Raw genomic sequence first — 15,466 nt, forward strand, 5'->3', positions numbered from 1 at the left:
GAATTTCAGCAACTGTTTGGAATAGAAGTTAACATGGGTATGAAGAAAAAGTTATCAAAACTATAATGCTTGGGTAAAATTGGATTATGGTATCACACTTTAGGTTCTAGGATGGAGGTAAAATCAAGAATAGTCCCAGGTTACCTCTGAGACATTTAAATCACCCCCAAAATTTACCATGTGCACGATCAAAATTTATGTATCAAACTTGAAATGGACATTTTATCTTTTACAAGTTTAACACCAGGAGTTTTTCCCCTGGCATAGGATCAGGTACTCTTTCTTCAGTTGAACACCAGATGAAGTTCTTAACTACTATACAGTGGGGTCTTGACTTACAAGTGTCCTGACTAATGAGTTTTTCAAGATATAAGCTGTCTCTTGGCCAATTTTTTTATTTGAGTTGTGAGCTAATATCGGGTTACGAGCCAGCTTCAGACACCCCACCGCTAGTTGGCGCAGCGAACGTCACAGTGAACGCCACAACATCAGCCCAGCATCACGTGTCTCACTCGTTCACTTTTTGATTTGACATACGAGTAATTTGAGTTATGAGCTTCGTCACAGAACGAATTAAAGTCGTAAGTCAAGGCCCCACTGTACTAGACTCTTGCTCAGAAGACATTTGCAGTCTTTCTTTAATCACTAGATTCAGACTCAGGGCTATGAAATGCTAATACTGACAGGCACATTGTATCTTAGACCAACTCAGGAGTCAGCACTTGAGCCTTCCATGTTAAGCAAACTTTGTTCACCATGGGGCATAGGCAAGAAGGCAGGCTTTATACTATTATCTAAGTTGTTCTCTCCCTCCCTCTATCATTTCTTTCATTTTATTTCCTTTCTCTCACAAAACTTTCTTCCTTTCTCAATCATCCCCAACTCTTCATCTGAAAACCTACAAGTCTCCCTTTGAATAAAATTTTTTTTTCAACTAGAGAAACTGTTGATTTTATTTATTCATTTTGTTTTGTTTTTTATTTCTAATGAGAAGGGGCAGATGGATATAAAGAAAATTACTCAAAAGAATCCAGGTGATAAAACATAGTGGAATAATGAGGTGAAGTAGAAGAGGAATAAATAATAGGAAGTAAATGGCAATGACAACTTTTATTTCTTGAAATAGTCTATGTGAGAGCACTCTGAAAACCCAAAGCCCTATTCAAATGCTAGGAGGAGTTGGCCTAGAACTGACTTTGTGATCAGCAGAGCCTTTGTGATACTTATAATATGCCATTTTAAAAAAATTATTTCATTGTTGTAGAAAAAAATATAACATAAAATTTACCATCTTAACCATTTGTAAGTGTACAGTTCAGTGGAATCAACCATTACTGCCAGCCATCTCCACAATTCTTTTCATCTTATAAAACTGAAACTCTATACTCATTGAACAATAACTCCTCATTTTTCTTTTCTCTTAACTCCTGGCCACCACCATTTAACTTTCTATCTCTATGATTCTGACTACTCTAAGTAGCTTCTATAAGTGAAAGTATGCAGTATTCTCCTTTTTGTGACTGACCTTATTTTGTTTAGCATAATGTCCTTAAGATTTATCCATGTTGTAGTATGCATTAAAATTTTCTTCTTTTAAGGCTGAATAATATACTGTTGTATGTATATAACACATGCTGCTCACTCATTCATCTGTTGTTGGACACTTGGGTTGCTTCTACATTTTAGTTATTGTGAATAATGATGCTAAGAACTTGGATGTATAAATACTGTTTTAATCCTTGCTTTTAATTCTTTGGGATATATATGCAGAAATGAAATTGCTGGAACATATGGTAATTCTATTTTTATTTTTTTAAGGAATAGAGATACTATTTTCTACAGCAGCACTAGCATTTTATAGTCCCACTAACATTGCAAAAGCGTGTCACTATATCTACATTCTTGCTGACACTTGTTTCCTGTTGTTTGATAGTAGCCATCCTCATGGTGTGAGGTAGAGTGTCTCAAAGTTTGTGTCTTGACCCACAGACTCCCAAATGTAGAGTTGACCACTATGTAAAAATCCCTTGGTAAGTTTCCAGTCATAAAACAGAATATGCCAAGTTATTAATAATTTTGTCTTTAGAAAAATTATACTTTTCAGGTCAAAAGAAATAAAGTTTATGGCATTTTTGTAGCCATCAACCAAGATTGAGCCTCTGTTAAGTGTCAGATGCTAGCTAGGTGCTTAAGATACAAAGATGCATTTAAGACACTCACAGTTGAAGAGTTATTAGAAGGTGTATGTTTCTTCTAGAAAATTTAGATGAGTCCTTCTTTGAGTAAAAAGAATTGCAATGCTTCTTATCAAACAATTGTGTGAATAACAAACCAGTAAGACTCATAGAATTTTTTTCTTTATTTTTTAATCCTCACCTGAGGATATTTTTCCATTGACTTTTTTTAGGGAGAGTGGAAGAGAGAGGGAAAGACAGAGATAAACATCGATGTGAGAGAAACACATCACCAGGCCAGGGCCCGGGTCGGGGAGGAGCCTGCAACTGAGATGTGCCCTGGACCAGAATCAAACCCAGGACCCTTTGGTCCACAGGCCGACACTCTCTCCACTGAGACAAACTGGCTAAGTCCGACTTAGAGAATTTCAGAGAAAACTAAGATAGTAATGAAAGCATGTGGAAGATCATTAATACTTGTATAGCATTTGGATTACTATGAATATTGCACCAAACCAGGATGATTAGAGCAAGACAAAAATTAATATTTTAATCTGCTAAGGGAGTTTTGTTTTCCAAAGATGGTTTTAAATTGAGAATATTTAGAATATAAACATTTTAATACTTAAATTAGAAAACATCAAAAATCTTTAAATCAGAAGTAATTAACCATTGAAGATAATGTCAAAATGATCATAAATAGTTGAAAAGAATATAAACCATGTTGTAAGAAGACAGCTATATAATATTTAGACCATCCTGGCTAGAAATAATTTAACAAGAAAAGAACAGAGTTTGCATTTTATTTTGTTGAGTTCTGGAATGATTTTTTCATGTTTTAAATGGATGATGTGTGGTGGTATATATTTAATAACTAGTTCACTTTTTTATAGAAAAAAGCTGTGAATTCTAACATTTGCCAATTTTCATCATGTATACATTCCCACTATGGCTGATTTTAGTCTACCAATGTGATGTCATTGAATGTGGAGTTGAGAAGTAATAGACACAATAAGCTCTTGGAAGCTGGTCCAGCACATCTCTGCTTATGTCTAAAGTTATTTCTGAAGTCAAGCATGATTTGGTGAAATACGTTACAATCTAACTAAACCTGACAGATAGTACAATCCAGTCTGTCAGTCAACAAGCCTCAAAGTCAGAGAACTTAAAGGACTAATAGTTCAATTTTTGACTTTCAAAGCACACACTTTCAAAAGGGAGTGGGCTATAGGGGTCAATGGGAGAAAAAAGGGACACATGTAATGCTTTCAACAATAAAAAATTTTTTAAAAGCACCAAAATATATTTTGATAATTTAAAATGAAAGAAATAATTGTCATCTAGAGATGCATTCTCTTTTCTTGTCACTTCATTTGGAATACTTAGTTATAATTAATTACAATAAACATGTATAGACCCCTCAATGCTAGGCACTCTCCTAAGCTCTGTACACATATCAATTAATTTAATGTTCAAAACAATCTGTTTATAGATGGCTAAGCTGAGGCCCAGAGAAGCCATTTGTTCAGGTCATATCATTGGCACATGTTAGTAACAGATTAAAAAACACACCGCACAATCTACCTCCGGGGTACCTGACCTTAACCACTGCTCATACACTCTCTAAAAGTATCTAAAAAGAAAGCTATAAGAAATACTTCATCAAGTTTAGTATTGAGAAAGTGAAAGATGATATAGAATATGGAAATATACTCTGAAAGACTAAAAAGTATGACTCAATGAGTTAGGAGAGCAATGAACATCACCAATAAAGACCTTTCTTAATTTTTCCTCTAAAAGAGAGTTATCAAAAAACTGAGCTGAACTTTAGAATTTATTACAAGAGTATCTTTTAGGCAATGAAAAATGACTATATAGAAATCATTGTTACAGTGGAAATTTGAGTGAAAAATTGTGTATGCATAATTGAACCACTTTAATTTGAATCTTTGTGAGAGAAAATAGAGCAATGAAGATAATAATTAAGCAATACTTTAGAAGAAAAACTATTATGTTTCAGAAAGCTGGTGAAATTTGTCAGTATTTTCATTATAGGGATTAGCCAAATGTTCCCAGAATCATTTATCTAATCCCATAATTAAATCCCATAATGAAAACCAATAAGGAAGGATTGCTTGTTTACATACAGGATGTGAAAACCTTTATATTCATTACTGACATTTGATTTCTTTCTTTCTTCAAAGTTAGAAAGTCTATAGGAGCCTCAGATTTGGTCTAAGCATGAAGATGGGCTTTCCAGATTTCTGGAAAATGGAATTTAGAGGAATGGTTCAGGGACACCTGGGCAAGGAGTCCAAATGAGAGTGTTGCTGGGCTGACTCATGAGAAGAGCCTGATGTTTGCAAACCTTTCCTAAACAGAGTCACACAGATGGTTAGTGTGAGATGTTCTGAAATGGTGATGTAAGCATGAGTATGAAAAGGCAATAGTCCAGCAAGAAATCAATTTTATTCTCAAAGATCCATCTTAGGTAGTTTATGTTGGCATTTTAATACCAAAGTATGGCCATCTGGAGAAAGTTCATCACATTATATTGTAGGAGACATTATTATTTTTTCTATGGAGGAGCTGTTTTAGCTAGGTGACTGGTTAGTCTTTGGAATGGTTTGATCCCATTTCTACTTTTATATGAAGTATCCTTTTTAAAGCAAGGGACATTGGCCTTATGCTTCTGGTTTCCTTGACTTCAGCTTAAGTAAGATTAAAAATAATCTATTCAACCAACAGCTTTTTCCTTCTTAGTAAATGATATAATTATTTGCTAAAACCAAAAACCCAGGAGTCAATCTAGAACATTTTCTTTTCTTCTTCTAACCCACTGGGCCTCCACCTCAGCCCAAACAATTAGCAGGTTCTGTGGCTCATTCTAAAAATATATCCTAAATCTGTCAGTTTGCATCACTTTTTACCATTGAGGTCTTGCCTTAACTATTGCAATAGCCTCCTAACTGGTCCCCTGGACTTAAAATAAAAGCCAACCTCCATACCATGTCTTCAGTGGCCTACTTGTTTTGGCCTCCACCAGACTCCTCACCTTTACCTCCTACTGCCTGCCCCTCTCTATCTCACCTTCAGGCCTCAGGCTTTCTTGTCACTGGAACATGCCATGCTTATTTCAATGCTAATGGTTGATAGTTTTGCTTTTCTTTCTTCTCAAGGATCTCCACAGGTACCACTCATTACACAGCTGCTTCTCATCTCTTCCAAGAGGCTTTTTTAAAACAGCATCTCTGTCTCAGTCACTGTCTATCCCATTTCTCTGCTTCAGTGTCTTAATAAAAAATTAAATAGCTTATTTCCTCATATTATTTCTTTGCATGTTAACTTGTTTAATGCCTGTCATCTCTACTAGAAAGAGATCAGATTTTGTATATGTCTTGTTTAATGTTGTAGCCCCAGACTCTTGATCTAGATGCTCACGAACTATATTTACAACGATTTAAGACTGATTGGGTTGAGGAAGTGTGCTAGTTTTATGATATGTGGACCAGGGGTGGTGAATGCTATGGGTAATATATCAGAAGCATTGAGACCATAAATATATGCCTCATTGTCCACTCAAGGTTTATTAAAACCCCCCAAAATATTGTATTTCAGATAATTCAGACTAGAACAGGATTAGTATCGCATAGGAGAGGACCAATTTAGTCCACTAACTATTTTAGGAAACTAATTTTTCCATTAACCATCTATTGAAAAAAATTTTCCTTTAGTGTGTTAGATTTTTTAATTGTTTGTTTTCTTCAGAGTTTTGAGAGATTGGGAGCAAGTCAAATGCTGGATTTTTATGCCATTATATATCACTCTAAGATATTACTTAATTACTGTAATAAAAATTATTTGTGCACTGACCTCTTTATCCCTCCAAATGTTTGCGCATGACCTAAAATTTTTCCAAAGTCAATATGAAACATGTGGCCTGACTTCGTCAGCATGATATTGTCGTTGTGACGGTCACAGACTCCCAGGATGAACGTTACCACACACCAGCCAGCACAGGAATAGAAAAAGTTGCTCAAGGCCTAATAAATTGAAAAACAATAATACAAGAATAGCACACACATAAAAATGAGCAAATGCATTCACATCAGAGTTAATGGTAAAAAGTATGATGAAAGCAAAATTACATAATCAAGAACCACTTCTAGATTTCAGCTGAGAGAAAGGTATAATTAAATAACTAGTTCTTGATATGTGACAGAAGAACATGAAGTGATATCTTCTTTAGCCTAATAGATATATATTTTCATTGAAATGAGGAAAATATCTCTTTCATTCATCTGGAGCTAAATTTCAGAATTTCTAGAGAGGATTCTTGGTGTGATTTTTTTTGATGTCTAAAAAATACATTACTGAGTGATTTTTTTCAAGGTAAAAGAAGAAACAATATGACTTAATATTGCCTATCCCAGAGAAATGTAAAATATCAGCTGTTTAATATTTGAATTTTTAACACAGAAAAAGCTATGTTGAAATATCTGTAATATTTTATGTTTATAGTTGTTTATGCAAATGGATCATCTAGTCGATGTCTAAAAGTGTCTTGGTACAGTATATATGAATGAATGCTTGTGTCGGTAGAAACAGATTACTGTTAAGTCAATTGTGGCTTATGCTTCTTTAATGAACAGAGGTATCTTGCCAAAATTACTCTATGTTTTCAACGTGGTATCCTGGTTGTGCATCATTTTCATCAATGATTGAAACATGAGTACCCTTGATGTAACCATGCGTGATTGGTTGGGCTACAGTTATGAGTCTCCTCGAATGGTGTGGCTGACTTGCTGGACAGGCAGTCTATGTCACTGGACTACATGCTGGGACACCTTCATTCAGGTACCCTAGGTGTCTGGGCAAGCCACGTAATCTGTCTGTCTAGATGCCTTCACTTATAAATTGAAGATAAAGTATGTTCTTCACATCATGGCTGTGAAGAGCAAATGTATGTGGAATCACCTAAAACAGTAAAATGGAGATTTGTGTAAAACTCAAATTACAATGTGGGGAATAACTAAAAATAGATTTCAAGATAACTTCTAATTCTGTTATTTGGCCTCCCAACAGTCACCATGGTTTGCAAGGACTGAAGGGTTTCCTAGAGTGAGGAGACTTCAGTGCTCAGAACAGTCTGAGCAAGTTTAATGCCGGCTCATATCGTGTCTTTGTGTGAATTAGCATAAAAGTGCCTCTGCCTCTGGGTGGACCCAGATGTACTAGTTCCTGTCTTGGTAGGCAGAATGAGGCTGGGCTCTAAGCAACCCTCCCCTTAACCTGGAGCCCTGGTATAGAACCCACATAACTGTACACTGCTGGCCAGATGCCAAGAGGAAGTAAAGTGGGGGGAAATGTTTGCAGTCAATAAAACAGTATGTTTTGTCAAGTACTGAGATATAAAAAAAAAAATTAAAACTCTATTATGCATTTTGCAAACATTGAAAGAATAAGGCATGAAAAAGTAGAGCTTGGCAAAGGAAATGTATTGCAAAGGAAGGAGGGAAATTTCTAGAAATGGGAGATTGTGTATAAATTGGCAGAGGTAACTTGAAGGGCGTAGTTGAAGGAGCATCATTTTAGGTGAGATAAGGGAGGCAATTGAGCAAAGAGAGTCTATATTAATAGCCTGGAATTTGACCCAGAAAAAAAACAAAACAGAAATTTTTATCTGGTTAATTTATCATTTAAACTGGGTCATTGTTACTAGGCTGATTACTGAGTGCATTAGAACTCGGAGTTACTTTTTCATAAATCAGAATTTCTAATGAACCAGAGCATATTCGTATTCAAGCGCATTATGTAAAATTAGCTCCAGCTGGACAAACCTTTTCATAATCTGCCTTTAAGGGGTTGTGCTGACTGAACCACTTCTTGATGGTGTTTTCCTTCAGCGGTCCCATCAGTCCAGCGTGGCGGTGGATCTTTGCTAGGGTCACAGCATCGGGCACCATCTGCACCAATCCTGCGTGAGAAAAAAATAATTCTTTCCTCTCATGATGAGGGATGCGTAGGAAATACATCTTCATCTAGGTAGCAAGAGTTACTAGCACGACTTAGAGAACCCTTTTCCTTTCCAGATCTTTCCTGAAGGAGCCTTCTCTAGATGGCCTCCTCCCTAATTTTTCCTAAATCCTGGTGAACAATCAGGCTACTTGCTGTGTTTGGATCAGACGTGTCAGAAAGAGCTTTAATGTTTTTTCTAAAATGACAATAGAGAGCCAATTTAGATGGCTCAATCGAGTTGTAGGTTCATTAATATATGGCTTGTATTGTCATTTACAATTTAAGGGAGGACGTTCAAACTTGTGTAACAAGTTTGGTAAGCAAACAATTTGCAATCTCCATAACAAATACTTGAAATATATTATAAAAATCAATGTTCAGGTTCATAAAAGCTTCATTATTAAATGGTCATTTTCTAGGTGTGAGCACAATAACTCTGCAGTAAGCAGGTCAAGAGTCACCTGCCCTTCCTTCTCAGTCAGCATGAAAGAGAAAATATGATAATCATTTTTTAAAAATATATTTTTATTGATTTCAGAGAGGAAGGGAGAAGAAAAGAGAGACAGAAACATCAACGATGAGAGAGAATCATTGATCGGCTGCTTCCTGCACGCCCCCTATTGGGGATCAGGCTGCAACCGTGACCTACTGGCTCACGGGTTGATGCTCAACCACTGAGTCATGCTGGCTGGGTGATAATCATTTTTTAAAAGGGAGCATATACGGATTTAACTTCAATAGACCTTTGCTCCATTGGCCATATATATCCATCAAGGCTTCTTTTTCATTGTTTTCATAAGGTTATTGAAATGCATATATTTTCAAACCCACTGATTTTCATTCTGTTCAGAATAGCAGTTTAAACCCAGTATTTAAGACTTTCCTGGGACTAATGTCCCCAGAACAACCTGCAATGTACAGCTCTGTAAATAAAGTCATGGAAAGAAATTAAAGTACAGAATGACTTATACCATCTTGACAATTGCAAGAGTTGCAAACCCAAACTCCCAAAGGGACCAGGGACACAAATGTAATTATATGAGAAGAGAGATGGTAGAGTTTTTAAAATTGACTGTTTCATGGTCTACCTTAAAAAAATTCAATTAAACAACAACAAACAAGTAGATCACAGTGCTGGTAAATGAAACACTTCCCTGGGCTGGTTTTGGCCAGTAGCTGCTGCTTGCAGCCTTAATCTCTCTTAATGTCCAATAGCCCAGCTGTGACCATTAGGCATCTACATTGCAGGATTAGGAAGAAACTTAAACATGGGGAGTGGGAATTGAATGTTGCAAATATAACCTATGAAACCTATATGCCAAAAATAAATAAATAAATAAAAATAAAGAGAAACAACACCCCAGAGATAAATCCTGGATCCTGGGCACATTCTTAATATAACACCTCCATTTCCTCCTTCAACAGTAATTGGCTCGTGTGTAGGTTTTCTCATGTGTATTTACAGTAAGTGAGATAGCAAATATAAAGCATTACATTTAGTAGTGACAAAATTACTCTGGAAAGAGGCGATTTCTCTTTCTCATCCTGAAAATTTCCCTCCTAATTTTCCCAATTCCTCCATGTAACACTTCCTAAAGGAAAGTTACCTCTACCTGGTTCCCAAGTGTTTGGTTGCAGCCTCACATCTGATCATGCCCGAAATTAGGTCTTAGATCATTGCACCCTTTGGATATGGGCTGTAGCAATATCAGTTACTTTTCAGGCCACATTTGTCTTCAGGGAGTTAATCTTTGCTAAATCCCCAGTCATTTATCATAAGCCTTGCTTTGCTAACTATTCAGAAAACCTTGTACCAAATTTATAACAATCATGATGGCTAAATTCTGCCTATTAATTAAAACCATAAATTACATTTTACACATTTTAAGTTAGTACATATCATATACCTTTTAAATACTTTTAACATAATTCTGTGCAAATTGAGTAATATGCATGGTTCCATTCTTACAGTCCTTTAATGCAGCATTGCTCGAATTTTAATGCACATATATATCACTCGGGGATCTTGCAAAAATGTAAGTTCTGATTCAGTAGAAAGGGGTGGAGCCTGAGATTCTGCATTTCTAACAAGTCCCCAGGTGATGTCAATGCTGCTGGTCCATGGGTCATACTTTAAGTAGCAAGGTTCTTAAGAACAAAACTTTTCAAGGTGGTATCATAAAAGGCAGTGGCTCTCAAAAAGGGGTGCGTAAGAAACATTAGAGCAGCTTTTCAATCACCAAAACTTGAGTACCTCTTCCCTCACCCCAAGTGGTGAGCCTGACTTAAAACCCTGGTTGGAGCTTTGTTATATTTGCTACTCCAATTCCCCTAAGGCATTTTTATGCCAATGAAATTTGTAGAGCCAGAATTAACATAAATTATAAAGAATTTTTATTTGCTTTGATAGTCTCTTCCAAAGCTATTAGGAGATTATATACAAACTAGAGGCCCGGTGCACAAATTCGTGCACCAGTGGGGTCTCTTGGCCTGGCCTGTGGGGTTGGGCTGAAACTGGCTATCCAACATCCTCTGAGGGATCCCGGATTGCAAGAAGGTGTAGGCCAGGTCGAGGGACCCCACTGGTGCACAATTGGGGCCTGGGAAGGATGCGGGAGGTTGGCCAGCCAGAGAGGGAACGCTGGAGGGCTCCAGGGCATGTCTGGCTCATCTCACTCAGTCCCGATCGGCCGAACCCCAGCAGCAAGCTTGCCTACCGGTCAGTGCGTCTGCCCCCTGGTGGTCAGTGTACGTCATAGTGAGCAGTTGAACGGCCTTAGCATATCATTAGCATACTATGATTTGATTGGTTGAACGGCTGACTGGTCGACCAGACACTTAGCATATTAGGCTTTTATTATATAGTATTAGTCATGAGAATTATAATCAACAATAATGTTGCTAAAATCTTGTAAGCTTCTGGCCTGGAGTATATTCTCCTTAAGGGCTACAATTCTGTTTATATCATTTTAGTATTCTCTACCTTACTCTGTGACATTCCTTGAGAACAGTAGATATTTATTAAGCCTTGGAACATGATTAAAAATACAACCTAAAAAATGACATTTGCTTTAATGATCTCTATTTTTCTTGAAGAAATAATTTGCTAGCATAATACTGTTTGAAATTTTACAACTATAGAAGATTGCTGTTAGATGGGGGAAGAATGACTTGTTTGATTTATGACATCTGCAACTTTGGGCAAGTCTACAGTTATTTTTTCCAGAATCATTTTATTAACTTCAAAAGATTTAGCCTCTATTACATTCTATGATTATAAACTGAGAAATGAGTAGATCGAACTGAAGAATTCCATAGAAGTCAGTGATGTATTCAATTTCTGAAGAAAAGGTGATCCATGTGACATCATAAAGCTCAGCTTGGCTCATCTAGTTTTATTCTTACACTTTCAACATATTAGGCTATGAAAGAATTAGGTCAATGAGAAAAGGGAGAGTAAAACTCAAAGAATAAAAGGATATCAGAGTAGCAATGATAAAAAGACTCTTTTAGGAACTAGAGCTTGAGAAAGGGTCCAGGGGTGGGACAGTTGGCATGGAAACAATAGCCCTATTGGGTAGTATGACAATAGAGTCATACTGTAATTCAAGTTTCAAGTTAAGCTAACTAGAAGGTACTTCCATACCTGGCTCTAAAATCTCAAATCATAATTATTTGGGGTACTGAGACTAGTGGTGGGATGTCAGGAACTGGAGAGGCAGGCAGTGAAAGGTCTTCTTTTGTGATGATGGGTTTAAATTATATCTCTGCTTGAATAAAAAAAAATGACTACATGGTTCTAGGTCCCTTTTCTAGTTCTATGATATTTTTATACTTTTGCTCATGCAGAGGTATCTGCTATAACTCATACCAATTATTTTAATGAAATTCTAAATGGCAATGACCACTTGTCAAAAAGATATCATATACATATACATATATATATATATATATATATATATATATTTCAGCATGATTGTAATTAAATGCAACTTTTATCTCTTATGTTTTGGTAATAATTTGAGTGGACTGCTAACATTATTTTCATTGGTAATATGTATAAATGTAGCTCTATTTCCACAATAATGGCTTAGGTTTTATAAAGGAAAAGAAATGCTGAAGTATGTTAAAAGTTTGCATGTATGGTCACCTTTGACTGTTGATATTTAAATTTTACTTTAAAGTCTTTTAGAAATTAAGTGCAGGTTTACAATGTATTTAGAATTTTTAGAACTCCTTTAAGCATTTGCAACTTTTAAAATTTTGCATCAATAGGTGACAATTTTATTATTTTTGAATTAATAGGCTTTTCTATTATCTTGGAAAAAGAGAAAAGATAGGAGTTAGCTATTAATGAACTAATCTTAAAGACACACAAAAGAAGATCACCATTAACATTTGGGTTGTCAAGCTTCTCATTAATATCTAAAAAGACATTATGCTTTACGTAAATTATTTTGGCTTATAATTTTTGAAAATAATTCTTGTTTAAAAAGAAGAACGAGAATGTATAGTTCTTTGGATTTTAAAATTTATAGCCTAAAGTGAGCACTGTGGAAAGTTTGGTGGCATTTTACCAGTAAATGCATGACAGAAATGATGTAAGTCTTCTCATTATCTAGTCTATACTGACCTTGGCCTTTTCCTGTGGATAGACATCTATAAATGATCATTTGCATATCCAGGCCCTCCTGCAGCCAAATATTGTCCATCATTTGGACAATCTGCAGAACAAGCATATCCTGGCGAAGATCATCTCCAGCCTGTTCAAAACAAAATGATAGACTCTGGGTTTCTCTATGACTGCCATTAAAAGCTTTCAGATATAATACATGTCATTTCTTCTTTTGAATACATTTTTAGCCAATTTAGAGTGATTTCAATTATTTCATTAGCTCTCCCAGTACCTTGTGTTTCTGATGGAAGATCAAAGAGAATGAGAATGTTCCTTTAAGTGATTACAGAAGCTTCAGCCATCAAATTACTAGTAGAAGCTGCTTGGAATGTTGTTCTCTGATAATCTTTCAATTTATTATCCATGTGCAATGTCTTAGACTCAACGTGTAGTGAAGAAAGGCTGAATAAATGTTTATCCAAATTTCAGACTCAGCCAGGAGAGAGTTAATTGAAACATTATTTGGTATGTCATAAATCTATGCACTGATAAACAGAATACCAAGAGCTTCTCAACTATGAGGATAAACATACACATATGATTCATCAGACTCTGAGTCACTGGCTTCTCTTATGAGGGCAGTTGACAAGTTTTCAGAGTAAATGGTCTCTGATAACAATTAGATATGATAAAGGGGAGATTTTCTAGCATTGGTGAAAGAAATGAAATATGTCCAAAGGGAAACAATAGTTCTATGCCTTTAAACCATTAAGAATTTTTATTTTGAAAATGCTTTCTAAATTACATGCAGAAAGTTATGCCAAGATGAGATTCCAGGTTGTTTTTTTTCTTCAGCAAATATGCAGTGTCATTGAACCATTATTGCTTGAGGTTACACAGTTCAAAGGAAAAAACTGGATGTCTTATTATCCTTAAAAATAGTCAGAATCCACCAAAAATATCACTCGAAGACCTTGTTGTCTGGTTTGGCGGGATAATTGATTAAACTAGCTGGATGACTGGCGAATTCTTTAGTTTCTTCTTTAGTCCCTTTTTCCTACTTGTTTATAACCATTGACTCTGTTTTCCCCTGGGATTCATGAGAAAGACTGCTGTGGCCCATATTTATGTTTTATTTCAAAAGAAACAAAAACCAGCCCAAATTACTAAAATCAGCAAATGCTTGCAGATAATAATTTTATGTTAAATTAATTTATATTATTTGAGTTACAGGTAATTTTGATTCTAATTTAGTATTTATGCCAAAAGAAAGCTCTCGTCCTCGGGGCTCACCACACATTCCAGTTTCCGTGCTACTCAAAAGTGATTGTATAATTTTGCTTATTGAAACATATTTTCTTAAATTTTGCACTGAAGGTTCACTGACTTTAAGCCAGTAATGTTTGATTTAGTGCCAATCATAGTTTGGCATGTACTATAATTCTGTAAAAAATGCAAAATCAAAAATAACTGGAATCTTTTGTGTTGTTGCCAGCAGAAAATAGCACCAGTAATTTTCTTGTGAGCAATAAATCAATATTTCTACCAATGTAATCAATTTGATGCTTTAGGAGTTACTGTACCTTAAAAATGATGCTGATATTTTTGCCCATTGGATTAGCATTGATGAAAGTAATCTTCAATGGTAAAGCATTAGATGTGAAATATGAACATGCCTACAAGAGGAGAAGAGAAAAACCGTTACCAAAATAAAGCAAAAAGAAAACATTCCTGGAAATCATGGCACCTTGCAGAATTTATTTGAACAAATAGAACACATATGAATAATTTTTACACTTTGGAACAAAGAAACTTATTTATTTTTTAAAAAATACAAGCAACTTTAGTTTTACCAACCAAAGCCTTACTTGGAAAATGAAAAGCCAGCTTTTTGGCAGGTCATAAATCTTCAACTACATTTTTTTCTATCTGAACAGTGGTGTTATGTTGGGGATTTAAATAAAAGAAGTAGTGTAGTATATAGGTATTGTGTTTATGCTATTTGGTTAATATAAAAAATAAAATAAAATTGCTATTTAAAAAAATTTATTTCCTTTTAACTGTATCTGCTCTGCAGCATATTAAGAAAATGAATATAGAGCTATAGAGTTCAAATTTGGACTCTATGATTTATTAGTTATAAGACTTTGGGCAAGTTACTAAAATGTTTGTATCCCATTATAAAATGGTGATAACAATGCCTACCTCACCATATTTACAATAGATATATGAGCTAATGGATATAAAATACCTTTTACTGTGCCTGACACTAATTATGTAGTTAAAACAAATTAATGCATCCTTTTTCTTTTTTTATTAATGAACTAGAGGCCTGGTGCATGAATTTGTGCATGGGTGGGGTCTCTTAGTCTGGCTGGTGATCAGGGCAGATCAGGCCCTGGGAGGTTTGCTGGGGGGAGGGGCCATCAGGGCCATCAGGGCCAGGATTGGCTGCTGTGGGAAGTTGGCTGTGGAAACGCACTGACCACCAGGGGGCAGCTCCTGCATTGAGTGTCTGCCGCCTGGTGGTCAGTGTGCATCATAGCAACCAGTTGACCGGTCGTTCTGTCGCTTAGGCTTTTATATATATAGATAGATATTTTCTTACAATTACAAATAAGAGTACAACATATATTTTCTTTTTTCATTTCCTTCAATT

General features: G+C 35.6%; 1 protein-coding gene across 1 annotated transcript in view; it reads right to left on the bottom strand.

The window, feature by feature from the left end:
- The window catches only part of PIK3C2G (phosphatidylinositol-4-phosphate 3-kinase catalytic subunit type 2 gamma), a 293,693-nt gene that overhangs the window by 77,914 nt on the left and 200,313 nt on the right, over positions 1-15,466 (bottom strand). The window contains exons 21-24 of the mRNA XM_070410626.1: positions 14,391-14,483; positions 12,826-12,955; positions 8,015-8,151; positions 6,048-6,217 (exon numbers count right to left, since the gene is read on the bottom strand). Coding sequence (XP_070266727.1) covers positions 6,048-6,217; positions 8,015-8,151; positions 12,826-12,955; positions 14,391-14,483 — 530 coding nt within the window. The remainder of the gene's footprint in view (positions 1-6,047; positions 6,218-8,014; positions 8,152-12,825; positions 12,956-14,390; positions 14,484-15,466) is intronic.

The sequence above is a fragment of the Myotis yumanensis genome, unplaced genomic scaffold (genome assembly GCF_028538775.1).
Source record: "Myotis yumanensis isolate MYYU_CA2020_CCGP unplaced genomic scaffold, mMyoYum1.0.hap1 SCAF_3, whole genome shotgun sequence".
NCBI lineage: Eukaryota > Metazoa > Chordata > Mammalia > Chiroptera > Vespertilionidae > Myotis > Myotis yumanensis.